Source organism: Salvelinus sp. IW2-2015, linkage group LG1, assembly GCF_002910315.2.
Source record: "Salvelinus sp. IW2-2015 linkage group LG1, ASM291031v2, whole genome shotgun sequence".
Taxonomy (NCBI): domain Eukaryota; kingdom Metazoa; phylum Chordata; class Actinopteri; order Salmoniformes; family Salmonidae; genus Salvelinus; species Salvelinus sp. IW2-2015.
In genome coordinates, this window is record NC_036838.1 from 37,761,794 (window position 1) to 37,784,288 (window position 22,495).

A 22,495-nucleotide genomic window follows, 5' to 3' on the forward strand; every position below is an offset into this window, starting at 1 on the left:
CAAGACATCAGTCAGGAAGTTAAAGCTTGGTCAGCAAATGGGTCTTCAAATGACAATGACCAGCATCTTCCAAAGTTGAGGCAAAATTGCTTAAGGACAACAAAGTCAAGGTATTGGAGTGGCCATCACAAAGCCCTGACCTCAATGCCTATAGAATGTGTGGGCAGATAAACGAAAGGCTGTGCAGCAAAGAGCCACCAAACCTGACTCAGTTACACCAGCTCTGTCAGCGAGGAATGGGCCAGAGAATTCACACCAACTTAGTTGTGGGAAGCTTGTGAAAGGCTACAAGAAACGTTTGACCCAGCTTAAAATATTTAAAGGCAATGCTACCAAATATTAATTAAGTGTATGTAAACTTCTGACCCACTGGGAATGTGAATGAAAGAAATAATTTTGAAATAAATCATTCTCTCTACTATTATTCTACATTTCACATTCTTAAAAATAGTAGTGTGATCCTAACTGACCTAAAACAGAGGATTTTTACTAGGATTAAATGTCAGGAATTGTTGAAAAACTGAGTTTAATGTATTTGGCTAAGGTGTATGTAAACTTCCGACTTCAACTGTATGTCATAGTATTTGGCCTCAAACAATAATGGTATCTCTCTCTCTGTTGTGTGTGTGTGTTGTGTGTGTGTGTGTGTGTGTGTGTGTGGGTGTGTGTGTGTGTGTGTGTGTGTGTGTGTGTGTGTGTGTGTGGTGGTGTGGTGTGTGTGTGTGTGTGTGTGTGTGTGTGTGTGTGTGGTGTGTGTGTGTGTGTGTGTGTGTGTGTGTGTGTGCGTGCGTGCGTGCGTGCGTGCGTGCGTGCGCAAGTGGGTGTGCAACCAGGTCAAATGATGTTCTGTGGAGAGGACCTGAATTGACCCCAAAGCTAATAGGAGAGAGAGAGATACAGAGAGAGAGGGTAGGGAAACAGAAAAGTGAAATGTTGCGAAAGTTTTAGCACACAATCATTTTAAAATGCAACCAAGTGAGTTGTTACGTAATAAGTTATTTTAATTACTGTACATTTTTCAGGAAGGTCTGATGAAAACCGTATAATTCCATATTTCCCAGCATTAGTTCTCTGTTGTTAGGAGTGGAAGTGTTGTGTACAGAGCTGGGGGTCTATTGATCCACATGCTTTATTACCCTACACTGGGAGTGTTAACACWGTCCAGGAAGATGGGAGGGGAGGATCACCTGGAAATGGTGCTATCGATCCCGGCTCGCTGCCYCGGGAAAGGCTTCTATGACGGAACATCCTCCAGGGATATGTGGGATCGGGAAGATCTACCAACAGAGAACAGCGCTGCACAGGGGACACACGACACATCTGGCATGTGTTGGGTTTTTGGYGTCCGAAGAGACATCTAGTATTTAGTCTATGTTATGTGGGTTTTTTGGGGGGGAAGAGTTTTGTGGTGTCTCAGCTAGCGTCCCATATGGTACCCTATTCCCTAAATAGTGTACTACTGTTGATCAGGGTCCARAGGGAATGGYGTGCCATTAGGGATGCAGCCTCATGTGTCATGTCTACATCGTTGACCTATTCACTGTCCAGACACCATGATGTGACCTATTGGCRTATTAGTTGTCATAACAAGTGCCTCGGTGCAATTTACCGTAAGTCAAATGAAATTGCCTGTTTCATCATGGCCTGTCTTAACATATTGTCATTCATTTTGTAAGTTAGTGCCTTTATATTGCACATGGTGAAGTAATGCTTGACAGCGTCCAAAACAACTGGAACAAAAGAGCGTGCCGTATAACACATCAAGACAGAACGTCACGTGTGAAACTTGATCTCGCAACATGTATTCTGTACATTGTCCAACTGCTGCAAATTCTGCAGTGTAAATATACAGACCAGGCTGCACCTAGAATTTAAATAGTATGGAACCCCCTGGAATCAAATTAGTATAATCATTTAATCACCATTTTATTCATCAAAGTACGTGACTTCAAATCAAGAGACTTRTGGGTTTTTGCATGGGCTGCATCTCATGCCACTGCATCCGCCGGTGTCGGCCATTCGGCTCTGTGGTGGAAAACGGCAGGCTTACCAAGGTGTTTGTGAGACCAGGAGACATCACGGAAACAGGTCTTCTAACAGAAACGTCTGTAAAGGCAGAACGGTTTGAGCTAAAAACGACACTTCTGAACAGCTGAGACACTTATYAACACGAACGTGTCATTCGTTTTGCTCTATGACGCCCACCAGCTTCACAGTACTGGTCCAAAGGTCATCTGGTGAATGTGCAGTAAAAATGACATCATAGGTGGAGGGGTCATTCCACTACATAAAATGTAATAAAACAATTCCTTCGCCATCTCTCAGATATAAGAAACATACTTCAAAACATACATCCTTTTGATATATGTTTTGACTATCTGTTTTTCCATGCATGAATGTGTTATTCAATGTGTTTCTATGTGCTAATAAGCAGTAAGGCCAAATTCAATGTTTCATCAAATCCTTTTTCAACATATTTTTTTTACACTTACAAGGGTCCTAAAATTGTAAATCAAATAACTAAATGGTCCATGGTATGAGCATCATAAAACAATTCCACATGTTAGCTTGGTGTGGAACTTGTAGCGAGTCAGTGAGAAGTGGGAGGAGGACGGTGCCAGGAGCAACACATGGTAGACACCAGGGTCATAATCAATCAAATGGACTGAAACATTACTTGGACTTGTCCAAAAGAAAGCACTCGTATTCATTTTCCATTGCACATGTTTTAAAAACATTTTCCATTGTGRGCCCTGATGAATACAACCACGTTCCTCTAGGGTCATGTGTGGAGGGTGGAAACCCTGGCAGACTGACAGCCTGGCTGGCTGYCTGACTGTTATACTGCAGTCATCCCCATACCTCACTGGACTCCAGGCCTCTGCTATGTCAGGCTGCTCAAGCAATCCACTGTCAGAGCCAGTTTGCCCTCTGCTGGGGTGAGTGGAATCAACAATGTCAATACTGTCTCAGTCTATTCCACAGATAAACAACAACCCAAATMGACACTTAAACACTGCTGTATCATGGTGCAACTGCTGTCATCGTGGTCAGCCCATCCCCAGTTCAAGCAAACCCCTTTGGCAGGCCAGGCATCACCTGAAGCATCTGAAATCCCCAGGGTAATGACTCTGTGACGAAGTCAACTGACTCCTATCAGGGGTTTTTTATCCTCCCAGTGCCCAGTCAGTGACATCAAGACTGTTAATACAGATTGTCATGTCCGGAGGTGTAAAGAGGCTGTGGCAGGAGGATGTTGGACTTATGTGCACTGGTGGTCCGCTGGGTTCTCTCCTTTGGACTGGTGGCCTTTGTGGTCCGCTGGGTTCTCTCCTTTGGACTGGTGGCGCTTTGTGGTCGCTGGGTTTCTCCTTTGGACTTGGTGGCCTTCGTGGTCCGCTGGGTTCTCTCCTTTGGACTGGTGGCCTTGTGGGTCTGGGTTCTCTCCTTTGGACTGGTGGCCTTCGTGGTCGCTGGGCTCTTCTCTTTGGACTGGTGGCCTTCGTGGTCCGCTGGGTTCTCTCCTTTTGGACTGGTGGCCTTTCGTGGTCCGCTGGTTCTCTCTTTGGACTGGTGGCCTTCGTGGTCGCTGGTTCTCTTTGGACTGGTGGCCTTCGTGGTCCGCCTGGGTTTCTCCTTTGGACTGGTGGCCTTCGTGGTCCGCTGGGTTCTCTCCTTTGGACTGGTGGCCTTCGTGGTCTCGCTGGGTTCTCTCATTTGGACTGGTGGCTTCGTGGTCCGCTGGGTTCTCTCCTTTGGACTGGTGGCTTCGTGTCCGCTGGGTTCTCTCCTTGGACTGGTGGCCTTCGTGGTCCGCTGGGTTCTCTCCTTTGGACTGGTGGCCTTCGTGGTCCGCTGGCTCTCTCTTTGGACTGGTGGCCTTCGTGGTCGCTGGGTCTCTCCTTTGGACTGGTGGCCTTCGTGGGGTCCGCTGGGCTCTCTCCTTTGGACTGGTGGCCTTCGTGGTCCGCTGTATTCTCTCCTTTGGACTGGTGGCCTTCGTGGGGCTCTGGTTTTTTCCTTTGGACTGGTGGCCGCTTTGTGGGGCTCTGGGTTCTGAAGGCGGTCCGTCTACGTCCAAAGGCCACCTCAGTTAAAGGTATGTATCATGATGTTAGTATGTGGTGGTCAAGGTTAGAATCTGTCTGTCTGTCCGCCGGGTTTATGAACAATGTCTATTTGTGTACTAGAATGTAAAGTATGTGTATTTTTGAATTGGTAGGTCTATGGCTARGTATGTCTGTGCATGTGTGTGGTTAGTGTGTACAACAGGAGGCTGCTGAGGGGAGAACGGCTCATAATAATGGCTGGAATGGCGCAAACTGAATGGCATGTATTTGATATCGTTCCACCTATTCCACTCCAGCCATTACCARAAGRCCGTTCTCCCCAATTAAGGTGCCACCAACCTCCTGTGGTGTGTACGTGTGGTGCTTGTACAGTATATGTACAGTACGTATCTCTGTACTATACCATTTGTGTTGGGTATCTGTGTTCTCCTGTTGGCAGGCCTTGGGATGACTAAGCAGTTTTACAGTAATGACAGCAAGCGGTGAGGGGGTAAGGGTAGGGGAACTGCACTTCATAGATAGCAGGCTTGTATCCCAGTCAAGCTCAGACATCCTGTGTCTATTTAAAGATGACTATTAAATAGTCTAGGACAGATTTGTGATATGGACATGCTGATTGCACATTCAAGTATATTATACAATATGTTTGTATCAGCATAATAAAATATATTGAAGTAAACAATCTACAAGTACTTGCAATTTTCTCAAATTAGTACCTTTTTTGTTGTATTTTTGTTACATGTCTCTGTTTGGACTTCTATTGCTATTTAATTCTTAGCTGAAAACAAAGACTGTCTTGTAGTACATGAGTAAGTCCAGTTTATGGACTCCTGCACACACTGCAGTTCACAGACAGGGGTGGTCCTCCTGAGTTACTCCTCCCTCATTGCTAGTAAACACAATAGACACACATCTCAGTGTGTCTCATCTCAGATCTGTTTCCCACTGACTGACCCACTGAGACCCTAACAGCACATGAATAATAAAACAGTTATGAACCATTCTCAAGCGTGCACACAGACTCACAAATACATACACACAAACATACATACACACACACAGTGGGGTAATGTGTCTACTTTCTATGGTGGCTTTCTATGGTAACTAATGAGGTGGAGGGTGTGAACTACTGAGACAGACATACATGATAATGACTGGCTTGACACTCACAGATAGGGTGTGTGACGACATTAAACACATACACCGTCTTCAAAAACAAAGCATGGGTTTTAGAAAACTAGTTTGGAAGTGGGAACAGTCAAAAGAAATGCTAGATAGATTTGTTGGTGGTAGAGAAGGCCTATCGGGTGTATCGTGACTCAGGAAAAGACCCAGATGCAGACATAGGAGGCAGATAGTTCGAATTGCAGGCAAAAGGCAGTTCGAGGGCAGGCAGAGGTTTGCAATCCAGGAGAGTCAGGCAGGTACAGGATGACAGGCAGCCTCAGAACAGGAAGACTAAAAACAAAAACTTGAGAAACAGAAAACGCAGGTATAAATTCACAGGGGATAATCAGGAAAAATGGGAAACACCTGGTGGGTGGTGAAGACAACCACAAGACAGGTGAGACAGATCAGGGTGTGACAGGGTGAGATACTTAGTTGATTCTTCCAGTGCATAGCAACATCTGATGTAATGCATTAGTCATGGCATTAGCTATCTAGTTAGTTAGCAATTAGGAAAAGTAGAAGACTAAATTATGTCTATTGTGGGAGCATTTAGAATAAATTAAATGTTTTATTTCTAGCTGCTGTAATGTTTTTACGAAAAGTTATCAAAAGACAAACAGTACATTTATGCTTCAATTGATAGGAGTTTGATTTGAGGGTACCCATGCATTCTCTCATACACTCTCATTACAGTAACCTCTCAAGTTAATTCTCAACGAATATCTCTATTCTAACAAACTCTCATCCATGCTATGTATTGATGGGCTCGGTGTAGCCTTATACAGCCTATTCTGTGATTGCTGCAGACCAAGCTTATTTATTTGTATGAAGGCATAGGCTGTGACGGTGGTTAGTTTTATAATTAGTTTCGAGCGAAGAGAGGTGTGTGTGCGTGTTTGCACACAAGTGTATGTGCGAGTGATACGGTGTGTGTGTGTTCTCATCACGCGCATGCATCAGATTCCTGCCAAGCAGGGTGGTGGATAAACTGTCTCCCACTGTCCCATCCAGTCACTTTCCCAGTCAGGCAAGCAGGGAGAGTGAGGGGAGAGGAGAGAGAGAGATATTATACTGCACTATACCATACACTATAACAGCAGGGCTACCAGGACCAAGGCTAATTCTTCTCTGCTGTCTTTTCCTTCCTTCCATTTTCTGGTCACAGGCAGTTCCAGGACCATGGCACACCCTAAAGACCACAACAAGATGGGCATTGGCCGCTCCATCGCCGTGCTGACCTCTGGAGGCGATGCCCAGGGTGAGTGGGGCTGGGCGGAACAGGGCAGGTGGGTGCCATGGGACTGTTCGGGGGAAGCACCAGTTTCAGGGGCAGACAGTCCAAGGGAGGGCAGACAGCCCAGAGGCTTGTTGGTAAGCAGCAGGTGGCTGAGCCGGGCCAGAGTTATATAGGTCTGTGGGAACAGTTCCCATGTGGGGGCAGCAAACAATGAGATATTATTGTTATATATTAAGTCAACAATTCCCATAATTCCCATTCATGTTCAGAGCTTGTCAATGAATTTGGAGTAGGGAAACAGTGGAGTGTAGTGAGGTAAAGTAAGAAGTGATTTATAAACATAATTTGTGTTGTCTGAAGTTATGGCTGGACTTCAAGGGTGATGCATAGACTGACTGGACTACAGAAATGCATACATTTTTGTTGAAAGTCAGATGAGTCACAGCACATATACCGTACCGRAGCTCAACTAATAGAAAACATGCCTCTTATTTGGTGGTTTGAAATTCAACTGTGTTGACGTTTTGTTTTCAGTCACAGTTCCAGTCACACAGTTTGCCACAGCCACCACCACGGCCGAATAAACTGTAATGATTGTGGAGTTCTGACATTAAAAGTTCATATCGTGTTGGTGGCTGTGATATCACATTATTGAACATATGAGACGTCTTATATGGCACGTTAGCTTCACATAGAGACCCCTTCTCTCGGTTGTCACTGAGATATCTTATCACGTTCAAAAAAGGGCAACGTGAAGTCTTCCATCCGAGGAGGTTGCCAGGGTCACCAGAGCATTTGCAGTGGGTGTGTCCCAATAATCTCTCCTTCCTTTTGAAATGTGCACTCTTTCACTACTCCCCCCAAATGTAAAATCATTGGATTGGTGTAGGCATGGGTAGAGGGAGTTTCTGTATGCCAATCATTTCGTTTCAAATCGAAGAAGGGAAGTGAACATGCGCACACTTTTGGAGAAAGGAAAGGTTATTGGGATGCACCCAACAGTCTTCCCCCTGACCTTTAACTGGATGATGAATACCTCCCCTTTGACCTTTTGGGATGTCTGCCACTGACCCCACATGACCTTCTGATTGGAGCCTGTGTCAGGGAGCTGTCTGCCTGAACTTTACATCATTATGGAGCTATCTGCCAACAACTAAGTAGCTCTAGTTGGCTAGCTGCTTTTCAGGGTTCTCTCTCTGCTCTCTTTTATTTCATGTTTTTTCTTGTCTTCTTCCCATATTTTGTACATACACCCTGGCTACTCTGTCCTTTAAATATTCGCCCATATCTTTCCCTCTATTTCCCTCTCTTTCCCTCCCGCTGTCTCTCTTTCCCTCTCGTTCCTTCTCGTCTCTCTGTATTTTTTGAAGTGGTGCTAATTTTAGAGGTGTGACCTTTGTCATATGACATGGAGAGGAGGAGGAGGAGGAGGAGGAGGAGGAGGAGGAGGAGGAGGAGATAAGTGGGCCGCCCTATCCCTCCCTCATATCCCTTCTCAATCCTCTTCCTCCTCTTCCACCTAAACCTTTTTCTCCCTCCATCATGTTGAAAGGGGAGACTCTTGGCACCTCAATACTATCCACATGTGTTGCCCTTTAGAGTGGAGCTGGTGTGTTGAGACAGGAAAGACAGGAAATGTAACTAGCTCACTGTCTGCCCTACCCACCCACCCTGTCTGCCCTACCCACCTACCCTGTCGTCCCTGTCTGCCTTACTTTCCCTGTCTGCCCTTTCAGATCCCTGCTAGTTCACTGACACAGACACACAGGCAGTTGCAACTACATGCCCAGGAGAGCTTGAAAGTGTTGCATTGTCATCCCAACTGTGTGGATGTGACAGGAGTGCTCTTCATTATTCCACTATGCTATGCTATGCTATGGTTCCCCATCAACCATACATCCTGACCATGTGAACTCACAAGAAAAAACTCTGGACCCTAGTACATATGAGGGAAGCTCATCTGCGTGCTCGTCGTCCTCACCAGGGTCTTGACCTGAAGGTGAGCGGTTTGCTGATGTCAACATTGTGAACAGAGTGCCCCATGGTGGCGATGGGGTTATGATATGGGCAGGCATAAGCTACGGACAATGAACACAATTGCATTTTAACGAAGGCAATTTGAATGCAGAGAGATAACGTGATGAGATCCTGAGGCCCATTGTCATGCTATTCAGCTGCTGCTATCACCTCATGTTTCAGCATGATAATGCATGGCCATGTCACAAGGATCTGTACACAATTATTTTAAGCTGAAAATGTCCCAGTTCTTCCATGGCCTGCATACTCACCAGACATGTCACTCATTGAGCGTGTTTGGGATGCTCTGGATTGATGTGTATGACAGCGTGTTCCAGTTCCCGCCAATATCCAGCAACTTCACACAGCCATTGAAGATGAGTGTGACAACATTCCACAGGTCACAATCAACAGCATGATCAACGCCATTCGAAGGAGATGTTTCACGCTGCAGGAGGCAAATTGTGGTCATAAGAGATACTGACTGGTTTTCTGATCCACACCCCTACCTTTTTTAAAGGTATCTGTGACCAACAGATGCATATCTGTGTTCCCAGTCATGTGAAATCAATCTTGAAATTGTTGTAAGTAGCCTGTTTAGCTTCCATCTAAACCAGTCACTCAGGGAGGGACTAACGTGGCTGGCCCCTGGTGCTATATACAGGGAGTACCAGTACAGAGTCGATGTGCAGGGGTACGAGGTAACTGAGCTGTAGCAGCAGCGTGTGTGAAAGTGTGTGTGATCGTGTGGCGTCTCTATGCATGTGTGTGCATGTTATTAGTGTGTGTCTGTTGGGCAGTCTGTTTGTAAGTATGTGTGGGTAGAGTCCAGTGTGTGTGCATAGAGTCAGTGCAAGACAGTTAGTTAAAAAAAGGGTCAATGCAGGTAGTCCAGGTAGTCATTTGATTAATTATTTAGCAGTCTTGTTTAGCAGTCTTATAGCTTGGAGGAAGAAGCTGTTCAGAGTCCTGTTGGTTCCAGACTTGGGACACTGGTACCACTTGTCATGCAGTAGCAGAAAGAGTCTAGGGTCTTCCTCTGACACCGCTCGGTATAGAGGTCCTGGATGGCAGGGAGCTCAGCCCCACCCTCTGTAGCGGCTTGCAGTCGAATGCCCTGCAGTTGTGGTACCAAGCGGTGATTCAGCCAGTCAAGTTGGCTGCATCCCCTATATAATCATTCATATGTTAAGTTTGTAGCACACAGCATGCCAACTTAATCATAGCAGCTACACTGTGTTGTGTGTCATAGTTCAAAACCACCTGTGCAGGTGGGACTGTGTCAGTGATGTTCTAACAGCCACTCTGTGCTGCAGGTATGAATGCTGCTGTGAGGGCCACAGTCAGAGTGGGCATCTACACTGGGGCCAAAGTCTACTTCGTTCATGAGGTTAGTACCTGACTTGTAGCTCCCCAATCTCATCAACCATTTTATGTTACCCATTAGTCTACAACTGTTACTATTCCCTTTTTCTGATTATTATAGTCTACAGCAATCAAGGCATTTCTAGTCGATCACCAATAATTTCTGCAGAAAAGCCAACAATATAAAGGGAATTTTTTTGTATTTATTTTTTTGTGCTCTTGGCGGTAGGTGCACTTGATTCAGAAGCCCTGCGCACCGGGTAGGCAAAGTGTTCCCATTTTGAACCATTTCATTCAAACTCAGCTTACCCGGCAGACAGAGATCTGTGGCTTAATCAGTGTGGCTACTGTGCTGGCCAGTCTTACAGCTCAAATTACAGTGCCTACAGCTTGACCCAGTCCATAGCAAAGTTTGATATTAGCCTACATGAAATTTTCTTAACTTTTAAAACCATGACCAGAGAGAAACTGTTAAAGACTACAGCTAAGAGCTGCTGTTTTTATGAGTGAATTCATGTCAATGTTTTTATTCAGCACTGTCAATACTGTTTTTATTCAACACTATTACAAAACGTAAAATTTGTGGAAAACTGTCTCGACTTCCGGGATACTCAAATCAGTATGATATGTTATGTTTGGTATGGTTACATTAGACAGATGGTTACTCAAGTCAAAAGTGAAAGTAGGGTGGCTGGATAGGTGTATAATGCGAACATTTAGCAACCCGAAGGTTGTGAGTTTGAATCTCATCACGGTAATTTTAGCATTTTAGCTAATTAGCAACTTTTCAACTACTTACTACTTTTTAGCTACTTTGTAATTACTTAGCTAAGCCTTCCCCTAACCTTAACCCTTTTAGCTAACCCTTCACTCATCCACATCCTTAACCCTTTAAGCTAACTCCTAAACTTAACCCTAACCTTAACCCTAACCCTAGCCTAGCTAACGTTAGCTAGCTAGCTAACATTAGCCACCTAACTAGAATTTGTAACATATCATACGTTTTGCAAATGTGTAACATATAGTACGATTTTCAAATTTGTAACATATTGTATGATGTGTAAATTCGTAATATATGAATTGTAATTCATAACATATCATACGAAATAGGCGATGGACAAATTAATACACACCATACGAAATGTAACATATCTTACTAAATGGAGTGTCTTGGATTTACATATAGAATAATACAAAATCCATGATTAGAGGGGACAGGATGTAAACCAACAGAGCTACGGACAGCAAGGCCTGGATTTGAGAAAGGTGATCTGGAATGAGCCTCTTACAACCTCATATTCCTTTTTCCTTGCCTGTTACCTTACCGTAAAGGTTTGTCAGCCAAGCCACCTCAGTTACCTTGGGTTTCACCTTAGATCCTCCCGTAACTGTGAGTGACAGGTTTGTGTGTTCGTCTCCAGGGTTACCAGGGTTTGGTGGATGGAGGTGACAATATCAAACCTGCCACCTGGGAGAGCGTGTCTATGATGCTGCAGCTGGTGAGCACACATACAGTACACACACACACACACACACACTTTATCCAATTACCTCCCCCCTCACTCTCCTTTAGTTTCTGACCAAATGTAACCTTTCAGTGTCTAAGGGTGGGATCCATCCTCTGTAACATGAACTGGTCCTAGATCAGTGACCCTCTAGTCAGTAGGAGCTAGTCAAATGCCAGGGTTCACTGGATTTAATGGGCTTCAGAATGATAGGCTGGGATTTCACCTCCCTCCTTTCCTCCTCTTCCCTTCCTCTTTCCCTTCCCCTTGGTCTCTCTCCTTCTCTCTCTCTCTCTCTCTCTCTCTCTCTCTCTCTCTCTCTCTCTCTCTCTCACACACACACTATTCCTGAACCACAATCTCTCTCATCCCTCTCTGCCTATAACCCACATCCTGTCCTTCTCTACTTCCTCCTCCATCTCTCCCTCTTTTTTAGCCCAACTGAATGTGTTCTGTTGGCATGTTGTCTCGTCTCAGGGTGGCACTGTGATTGGCAGTGCCCGCTGTATGGACTTCAAAGAGAAGTGGGGGCGTCTGAAGGCCGCCTGCAACTTGGTCAAACTGGGCATCACCAACCTGTGTGTGATCGGTGGTGACGGTAGCTTGACTGGTGCTAACCAGTTCCGTACAGAGTGGAGCGAGTTGCTGGCTGACCTGACCAAACAGGGTGAGATACCTAGGCCACCAACAAGACTACATTACCCAGTACCCTTCACTCCAAAGCACCCAACTACCAGAAAACATAATGTAACCCAATACACTTATGTAACCCTCCCAGTCACTTTTTAGATTATCCTAAGAGGGGGGATTAGGTCATTATTCATTATGATCTTAAGGCCAAAAATGATCCTAGATCAGCACTACTACTCCAAGACAATTTGTGAATACAGGCCCAAGCATCTGTATGGTCTTTGAAATATGTGACTCCTTACACTGTACTTTAATGCCTCCTTGTGGACCCAAGTCATATAGGCAAAGTCATTTATCCAAAGCAACTTAGTGCTTGCATACAGTTTGATATGTCTGGCCCCAGCAGGAATTGAACCCACAACCCCAGCGTTGCAAGGGCCATGCTCTATCAACTGAGTCACATAGGACTACAAGTAGTGCATTAAATGTGAGAGCTGACTGCTAGTTTGTGTGTCCACCACCAGGTAAGATCACGGCGGAGGAGGCTAAGCGTTCTTCTCACCTCAACATCGTGGGCATGGTGGGCTCTATKGACAACGACTTCTGTGGCACTGACATGACCATTGGCACTGACTCCGCCCTGCACCGCATCATAGAGGTGGTGGACGCCATAACGACTACTGCACAGAGGTACACACACACAGACATACACACACCAATATTAAGTCATTTGTAAGCATCAGTAAATCCTGATTTTTGGGGGGTTTCTTCAGTTTTTCACATATTTCTGTTGACAGTCACCAGAGGACCTTTATCCTGGAGGTGATGGGCAGACACTGCGGGTGAGTGCCTGACTGTGTGTGTGTGCGTGCATCTGTGCGCACGTGTGTCTGTGCYTGCTTGTGTATGTATTAACATTGCTGTCTGTCCTCACAGCTACCTGGCCCTGGTGACTGCTCTGGCCTGCGGTGCTGACTGGGTGTTCATCCCAGAGATGCCCCCAGAGGACAACTGGGAGGAACATCTGTGCAAAAGACTGATTGCGGTACCACACCTCCTCTCCTGCTCCCTCTATCCCTCCATCCTTCTATCCCTTCTCCACCTCTTCTGATTGAGCCTCTCTATCTCTTTGTCCCTCTCCCTGGTTTTCTCTCTCTCTTCCTCATATAATAACACACGAAACAACGTTCTCTCTCCGTCTCTCTCTCAGCAAAGGGAGCGTGGTTCCCGTCTGAACGTCATCATCATGGCAGAGGGAGCCCAGGACCGTAAGCAGAAACCCATCACCTGTGACCAAGTCAAAAATGTGAGCGATGGCATTACACAGTCAATAGAAGTTGTCCCTAACCACTGAAACAGGCAGTGTCCCAAACGGCACCCTATTCCCCCAGCCAGAGTCCGATATGTTTCATCCCCCTAATGTTAAAGGTTATAAGGGGCTAGGGTAATATCACATTTGATCAATCGTCTAGCTCTGATCTGACAGAGGACTGATGCTGTAATCTCTCTGTGTCACTCTGTACAGCTGGTATCCAAGAAACTTGGCTTTGACACCCGTTCCACCATCCTGGGACACGTACAGAGAGGTGGCACCCCCTCTGCTTTCGACAGGATCTTGGTAATCCATCTGTCTGTCACCACTTTGTGTCTGTCAATCCGTCTGTCTGTGGCTGGTATTGTTTTTACTCTGTTGTCTACTCTTTCTTGACCTTCAGGGTCATTTACATAACGCCTATAATGTTCCTGCTATGATAATCGATCCTTCATTCATTCATTCATTCATTCATTCATTCATTCATTCATTCATTCATTCATTCATTCATTCATTCTCTCCCTCCATACCCCAGGGTAGCAGGATGGGTGTGGAGGCTGTGATGGCTCTGTTGGAGGCCACCCCAGAAACCCCAGCCTGTGTTGTCAGTCTTTCTGGGAACATGGCCGTCAGGCTGCCTCTCATGGAGTGTGTCCAAGTGGTGAGCTATACACCTATGCCACATCAAACTGCATTATATCCTCTCTTATTGCTGAGAAAGCATATTATCGACATCGTCTTTTAAAATGTCTTCCTCTCTCTATTTCCCCCCCCTCTCTCACTCACTCTCTCAGACTAAAGATGTGACCGTAGCCATGGCTGAGGGGAGATTTGAAGATGCTGTGAATCTCAGGGGAAAGTGAGCCTTTATTTTGCCTATTTTTTTTCCTTCTTCATTTGGACTAAGTAGTGAGATGAAAACCATTGGTCATTTTCTTGTTTGTAGGAGCTTTCAGAATAACTGGAACACATACAAAATGCTGGCTCACGTGACCCCTCCAGAAGTGAAGGTGAGTAACTGTATCATTTTCATCAGGTTATTTTTCTTGGTCTGATATTTGGGCAACCTGGTTGCACATTTGAAGGTGTTCTAGGGTTGCACCCAAAATACATCCTCTCTCTGTCTTGTTCTCCCCCTCTCAGAGCAACATCAATATTGCCATTGTAAATGTGGGCGCCCCCTGTGCTGGGATGAATGCAGCAGTGCGTTCAGCTGTCAGGGCTGGTCTCATCCAGGGACACCAGATGCTGGCTATATACGATGGCTTTGATGGCCTGGCTAACGGACAGGTGGGACATTCCACCAGGAAAGATGCCCCTGAGGATTTCTTGTAGTGGACAACTTGTATGTTATTTTACATCTGATCAGATGAATGGCATCATCAGGAGCATCAGTTCATTGCCAAGTTGAGCTCCATCTGCACAGCTCAACACAAATAACACACACACACACCATACTAATCTCTCTTTCCTCTTCCCCAGATTGAGCCTATCACTTGGGCTCAAGTGGGCGGATGGACTGGGAAGGGAGGGTCCAATCTCGGTACCAAGAGGTGAGACATCTCCACGGAGCACACGCACCAATGCTTAGGGCCAGGGAAAGCTCACAGTCGTGTGTTTAGGAGGAACCCAGGGTCCTACTAAGAACAAGAGAAACCTCTATTGACATTTAACTCTCAATGTTTCTCCTCTCTGGTGTGTAGACACCTGCCAGGTAAAAACATTGAGCAAATCAGCCTGAACATTGCCAAGTTCAACATCCATTCTCTGATCATCATCGGAGGCTTTGAGGTGAGGATCGAGGGGTTGGATCAGAGAGTATTCGGATGGTTCACTGGTCCACTGTCCAATCATTATTGATTGAACATATGAATTGAACATAAGCACAACAGTTGAAAAACAAGTATCATGAATATTGTCTTGTCTGTTGATGCCTAGTCCAGATATACATGGTATTGTGTGTCTCCTTGTCAGGCGTATCTGGGTGGTCTGGAGCTGGTAACAGCCAGGGAGAAGTACGAGGAGCTGTGTATCCCCATGGTGGTCATTCCCGCCACCGTCTCCAACAATGTTCCCGGATCAGACTTCAGCATCGGCGCTGACACCGCCCTCAACACCATCACCACGGTAAGACAAACACACATGCTGTACCCCCCACACACACACACACACATTTTAAATACTTTATTTGAATCCACAAATGACATTACAGTCGAGAAGGATTCAAACATTTCAAAGGACAAAGATGTCTGGGTGGATATAAAAAGCACCTTCTCCATACAGCAAGGCTGACCATTACCGCTGAAACAGAGCATTACCTTAGCTACTTTACCTTTGTCCTATGCAAGCCTGCATTCTGAAGGCCACGTCCAGTCAGCCTATGTACATGGGCGAGACTCCCAAATATCAGCACCACAAGTTTGCACTGATAACTAAGGCTGTTCAGGCGTGACACATGGAGATGGTATTTCAGCAACTTAGCAACAAAAGGTCTGCTCCATGTAGGAGTCAAAAGAGCAACTCACTTCCAAAATATGCACCTCCCTCCGGCCTTCCCCACAACAACAATATCTGGCATATTTGGGATACAAGAAAACGTCTCATTATCAAACTAGACCGCTCTGAAAGGAGAAAGTTTGTGGGATACACACACTTTTACCTTTTAGTAGACACTCTTATCCAGAGCAATTAGGGTTAAGTGCCTTTCTCAAGGACACATCAACAGATTTTTTACCAAGTCGCTCTGGGATTCGAACCAGTGACCTTTTTGTTACTAGCCCAACACTCTTAACTGCTATGCTAACTGCTAGGCTACCTGCCTAACATATGACAATACCCAGACACACATCCCTCCTCATACTAGCCTTTCTTTCTGTCAGACTTGCGACAGGATCAAGCAGTCTGCTGCTGGCACCAAGAGGAGAGTGTTCATCATTGAGACCATGGGGGGATACTGCGGCTACCTGGCAACCATGGCTGGCTTGTCATCTGGGGCTGACGCTGCCTACATTTATGAAGAGCCTTTCCATATCCGTGACCTGGAGGTCAGGGGGCACACTGACAGAATAACAAAGATGGATGGATTCTGTGTTATATTTCAAGCACAAGAAATATGGACATTGGGATGTTGAATCATCTGTTGTATTGTTTTGTTGCAGCTGAACGTGGTGCATCTGATAGAAAAGATGAGGACCTCAGTGAAGAGAGGTCTCATTCTCAGGTAGATGTGCTCTCCTCAAAAACACATCCTGTCTGATATCCCTCAGACATTATTGTTCTCTTGTTTCTCTTGTTACCGCAAATCCTCCTCCTGCCCACAGGAACTCTAATGCCAACGACAACTACACCACACAGTTCCTCTACAACCTGTACTCAGAGGAGGGCAAGGGCACGTTCGACTGCAGGATGAACATCCTGGGACACATGCAGCAGGTCTGATGGACACATCTTCTAACTGTTTAATGGGCTTAACTCTAAACCTGTAGTAATATGAGGAATCAATGAATCTATATATTCATATGGAAATACATCTCTCTAACTATCTCTCTTTCTCTTTGCTCACCACCAGGGTGGAACCCCCACTCCCTTCGACAGGAATTTTGGCACCAAGATGGGAGCCAAGTCTGTCCTGTGGCTGACTGACAAACTGAAGGAGTGCTACAGACACGGTGAGGATCATTTGGTATTTTATTAGGATCCCCATTGCAAAAGCAGCAGCTACTCTTCCTTGGGTCCACACAAAACATGAAACATGACATAATACAGAACACTAATAGACAAGAACAGCTCAAGGACATAACTACATCAATTAAAAAAGAAAGGCACATATAGCCTACATATCAATACCAAAACATACACACAAACTCTTTAGGTCTAATAGAGGAGAGGCGTTGTGCCCTGAGGTGTTGCTTTATCTGTTTTTTGAAACCAGGTTTGCTGTTCAATTGAGCAATATGAGATTAAACGGATTTCCATGCAATAATGGCTACATATAATACTGTACGCTTTCTTGAATTTGTTTTGGATTTGGGGGATGTCTGGTGGCATGTCTGGTGGGGTGAGTGTGTGTGTCAGAGCTGTGTGTAAGTTGACTATGCAAACAATTTGGGATTTTCAACACATTCATGTTTCTTATAAAAAGAAGTGATGCAGTCAGTCTCTCCTCAACTCTTAGCCAAGAGAGACTGGCATGCATAGTATTTATATCAGCCCTCTGATTACAATGAAGAACAAGACGTGCCACTCTGTTCTGGGCCAGCTGCAGCTTAACTAGGTCTTTCCTTGCAGCACTCGACCACATGACTGGACAATAATCAAGATAAGACAAAACTAGAGCCTGCATCTCCCCATCTTTACCATTGAATCTATATGTTTTGACCATGACCGTAGGTAACGCCAAGTAATTTAGTCTTCTCAACTTGATCAGCAGACACACCATTCATAACCAAATTCAGCTGAGGTCTAGAACTTAGGGAATGCTTTGTACAAAATACAATGCTCTTAAGTTTAGAGATGTTCAGGACCAGTTTATGACTGGCCACCCAATTCAAAACAGACTGCAACTCTTTGTTAAGGTTTTCAGTGACTTCATTAGCTATGGTTGCTGATGCGTATATGGTTGAATCAGCATCATACATGGACACACATGCTTTGTTTAATGCCAGTGGTAGGTCATTGGTAAAAATAGAAAAAAGTAGCGTGCCGAGAGAGCTGCCCTGCGGTACACCACCCTTTACGTGTTTGACATTAGAGAAGCTTCCATTAAAGAAAACCCTTTGAGTTCTATTATATAGATAGCTTTGAATCCACGATAAGGTAGAGGTTGAAAAGCCATAACACATACGTTTTTTCAACAACAGGCTATGGTCAATAATATCAAAGGCTCCACTGAAATCTAACAGTCCAGCTCCCACAATCTTCTCATTATCAATTTCTTTCAATCATCAGTCATTTGTGTCAGTGCAGTACATGTTGAGTGCCTTCTTTTATAAGCATGCTGAAAGTCTGTTGGTAATTTGTTTGCAGATAGCATTGTATTTGGTCAAACACAATTCTTTCCAACAGTTTGCTAAGAGCTGGCAGCAAGCTTATAGGTCTGCTGTTAGAACCAGTAAAGGCCACTTTACCACTCTTGGGTAGCGGAATTAATTTGGAGGACAAATACTTTCCTCTAGGCTCAGATTAAAGATATGACAGATAGGAGTGGCTATAGAGTCAGCTACCATCCTCAGTAGCTATCCATCTAAGTTGTCAATGCCAGGAGGTTTGTCATTATTGATCGTTTACAATAATTTTCCACCTCTCCCACACTAACTTTACAAAATTAATGTTTATCAATAATTGGAAGAAGCAATTTAATAAATGCATCAAGTGCAGCGTCTGGATGCTCCTTATTAATCACATCAGACAAACAAATATTTTTAACATCATCCACATAAGAGTCACAGTAAAATATTTTGTATGATCTCTTGTACACTATTTTCAAATCAAATCAAAGTTTATTTGTCACGTGCGCCGAATACAACAGGTGTAGACCTTACAGTGAAATGCTTACTTACAGGCTCTAACCAATAGTGCAAAAAAGGAGTTAGGTGAACAATAGGTAAGTAAAGAAATAAAACAACAGTAAAAAGACAGTACAGTAGCGAGGCAATAAAAGTAGCGAGGCTACATACAGACACCGGTTAGTCAGGCTGATTGAGGTAGTATGTACATGTAGATATGGTTAAAGTGACTATGCATATATGATGAACAGAGAGTAGCAGTAGCGTAAAAGAGGGGTTGGTGGGTGGCGGGACACAATGCAGATAGCCCGGTTAGCCAATGTGCGGGAGCACTGGTCGGTCGGCCCAATTGAGGTAGTATGTACATGAATGTATAGTTAAAGTGACTGCATATATGATAAACAGAGAGTAGCAGCAGCGTAAAAATAGGGGTTGGGACCGACACACAATGCAAATAGTCCGGGTAGCCATTTGATTACCTGTTCAGGAGTCTTATGGCTTGGGGGTAAAAACTGTTSAGAATCCTTTTTGTCCTAGACTTGGCACTCCGGTACSGCTTGCCATGCAGTAGTAGAGAGAACAGTCTATGACTGGGGTGGCTGGGGTCTTTGACAATTTTTAGGGCCTTCCTCTGACACCGCCTGGTGTAGAGGTCCTGGATGGCAGGCAGCTTAGCCCCAGTGATGTCTTGGGCTGTACGCACTACCCTCTGTAGTGCCTTGCGGTCGGAGGCCAAGCAATTGCCGTACCAGGCAGTGATGCAACCAGTCAGGATGCTCTCGATGTTGCAGCTGTAGAACCTTTTGAGGATCTGAGGACCCATGCCAAATCTTTTTAGTTTCCCGAGGCGGAATAGGCTTTGTCGTGCCCTCTTCACGACCGTGTTGGTGTGTTTGGACCACATGTTGTTGATGTGGACACCAAGGAACTTGAAGCTCTCAACCTGCTCCACTACAGCCCCGTCGATGAGAATGGGGGCGTGCTCGGTCTTCCTTTTCCTGTCGTCCATAATCATCTCCTTAGTCTTGGTTACGTTGAGGGATAGGTTGTTATTCTGGCACCACCCGGCCAGGTCTCTGACCTCCTCCTTATAGGCTGTCTCGTCGTTGTCGGTGATCAGGTCTACCACTGTTGTGTCGTCTGCAAACTTATTGATGGTGTTGGAGTCATGCCTGGCCATGCAGGGTGAACAGGGAGTACAGGAGGGGACTGAGCACGCACCCCTGTGGAGCTCCAGTGTTGAGGATCAGCGTGGCAGATGTATTGCTACCTACTCTCACCACCTGGGCGCGGCCCGTCAGGAAGTCCAGGATCCAGTTGCAGAGGGAGGTGTTTAGTCCCAGGATCCTTAGCTTGGTGATGAGCTTTGAGGGTACTATGGTGTTGAACGCTGAGCTGTAGTCAATGAATAGCATTCTCACATAAGTGTTCCTTTTGTCCAGGTGGGAAAGGGCAGTGTGGAGTGCAACAGAGATTGCATCATCTGTGGATCTGTTTGGGCGGTATGCAAATTGGACTGGGTCTAGGGTTTCTAGGATAATGGTGTTGTGAACCATTACCAACCTTTCAAAGCACTTCATTGCTAGGCCCAGCTTTTGGAACTTTGGCTTTCCTGGATATAGCCACAATTTTGTGATCACTGTATCCAATGGGTACAGCTTTAGAACAAAGTTCTACAGTATTAGTAAAAATGTGATCGATACATGTGGATGATCTTGTCCCTGTAGTGTTTGTAAAACGCACTGGTAGGCTTATTACTAACTTGAACCAGATTACAGGCACTGATTACAGTGAGAAGCTTCCTCTTGAGCGGATAGCTTGATGAAAACCAATGAATATTCAGGTCCCAACAAACTTTTCAAAACAACAAACCAAGCTCTCCCTTGTTCAACATGAAGTGGTTCCACACTCCGTCTGGAACCAAATGCCTTTAAGCTGATGGAAATTACTTAATTCCTTCAATCACCTCGAGCAAATCTAACCCCTAAAAATACATTTTTCAAAAAGCGAATAACTCTTCCTTGCTCTCATCAACAAGCACAATGTCTTCATAACTTGCTCTCTATAATGCATCTACATGGATTCATGACCTTCTGTGCCGACTACCCTTGGCCTGGTCCTTGATAGGTGTTTTATCTAACTCCTCTGACTATTGTTGTCCTGCTATAAGAGATGAGCTGGATAAAGTCCATACAGACAGGTCTAGGACCAGCCAGGCTACTGCCCTCCTATGTTGATGCTAGCCCTCTTTGTGTCCCCAGGTCGTATCTTTGCTAACACATCAGATTCTGCCTGTGTGCTGGGCATGAAAAGGAGATCCCTGATCTTCCAACCCCTGGAGTCCCTCAAGGAAGACACTGACTTTGAGTAAGTCCTAATCCTCCCTCTGTTTCCACACCTCCTTCTCTTTCTCTCCTCCTCTCTTTCTCTCCTTCTCTCTTGTTTGTGACTCTTCATCGTATGTTCCACATTGAGTTCAACTGTGTTTTAATGATGAGCAGTGGTAGGTAAGTGCTGTTGTTTGTATGTGTCAATCCAATCAGAACCATTGAACCAGCCCAGGTTCCTTCTATCATTTATCTTATTATTCTTCCTCTGTTTCCTGTTTTCTTTCTCTGATCCCACTCTTATGCTCCTCCTCCTTCACACTCCCCCCTTCTACCACCCTTTCCCACTCCATCCTTCTCTCCTCCCTCCACAGGCACCGTATCCCAAAGACTGAGTGGTGGCTGAAGCTGAGGCCCATTCTGAAGATCCTGGCTAGGTATGAAGCTGTGGAAATAGACACCTCTGAGGCGGCTGCCATGGAGCACATCATCAAGAAGACAGGCGAAATCAAGGGGGGCAAAATGTAAACAAACCAAATAAACACACACAACCTCACATAAACACATACATACACACCCTTAGTCTTGCACCTAGACCCGCCCGCACCTATGAGAAGAAAGGAACCTGAGGATCTGTCTTTTTCAGCCATCTATTTCCTGTGTTTGAGGGGTGCAAAATCCACTTGTCACTTAAATCTGGCTGGATTGATTGCTTTCATTTTCATCCTGTGACTCTTTCATACTCTTGCTTGTGCCAGTCGTTTTTACCCGTTAATGTTACGCCCGTGGAAATGTTTGTAATGACCTCTCAAACACATCCCGGTAATGGCTGAAAGGGGCTCAATGGAAAACATTGTATTTCCATTGTATCTATAAGAACGCTAAACTTTGTCTGAGATTAAACGCATAGTCTCGACACTTGCATCACAAGAAAGAGAAGAAAGATAACTTTATTTTGATGGGTGTACATTTTGTGCGGCGCTGAACAAAGTTATAATTTAATAGATTTGAAAGGTTTACAAAAGAGATGCGCTAAAATGAAAGCAATTTCCGAAAAGGAACACTCGGATTATAGTAATACTATGTCTGATCTCGCAAACTATGTAAAGTATTTATAGATAGGTGTAATCTGTTCTAAGACATATTGAAATTTGACAATAAATGTAATACCTGAATTCCCACCAAAATCCCTGAACTCCATTATTTGTCCTTGCCAGTAAAATGTTTTATGTGCTATAATTCAGTCAATATATAATGGATACATTTTCTTCAAAAAGTTTGGAGTATCTTCAACCATTGTCCAACTGTTGCATTTATTGGAATTGTTTTTAAAACCTTTTAACAATTTTGTTAGTAACT

General features: G+C 44.9%; 2 protein-coding genes across 2 annotated transcripts; one reads left to right on the plus strand and one right to left on the minus strand.

Moving 5' to 3' along the window:
- Nucleotides 1-3,262: 3,262 nt before the first annotated feature.
- LOC139027531 (protein IWS1 homolog) lies at nucleotides 3,263-5,989 on the minus strand. Its single transcript, XM_070442900.1, has 2 exons — nucleotides 5,980-5,989; nucleotides 3,263-4,071 (listed from the first exon to the last, which is right to left on the minus strand). Exons 1-2 carry the CDS (start codon nucleotides 5,987-5,989, stop codon nucleotides 3,263-3,265), a joined length of 819 nt encoding a protein of 272 aa, XP_070299001.1.
- Nucleotides 5,990-6,248: 259 nt separating this feature from the next.
- On the plus strand, nucleotides 6,249-22,323 carry pfkmb (phosphofructokinase, muscle b). Its single transcript, XM_023991850.3, has 22 exons — nucleotides 6,249-6,498; nucleotides 9,810-9,883; nucleotides 11,280-11,357; nucleotides 11,841-12,030; nucleotides 12,518-12,683; nucleotides 12,791-12,835; nucleotides 12,930-13,038; nucleotides 13,204-13,299; nucleotides 13,519-13,611; nucleotides 13,841-13,966; nucleotides 14,100-14,164; nucleotides 14,252-14,315; nucleotides 14,449-14,595; nucleotides 14,788-14,858; nucleotides 15,009-15,096; nucleotides 15,280-15,432; nucleotides 16,185-16,349; nucleotides 16,464-16,525; nucleotides 16,626-16,737; nucleotides 16,874-16,973; nucleotides 21,071-21,176; nucleotides 21,511-22,323. Exons 1-22 carry the CDS (start codon nucleotides 6,420-6,422, stop codon nucleotides 21,662-21,664), a joined length of 2,343 nt encoding a protein of 780 aa, XP_023847618.1. The 5' UTR covers nucleotides 6,249-6,419; the 3' UTR covers nucleotides 21,665-22,323.
- Nucleotides 22,324-22,495: the final 172 nt, after the last annotated feature.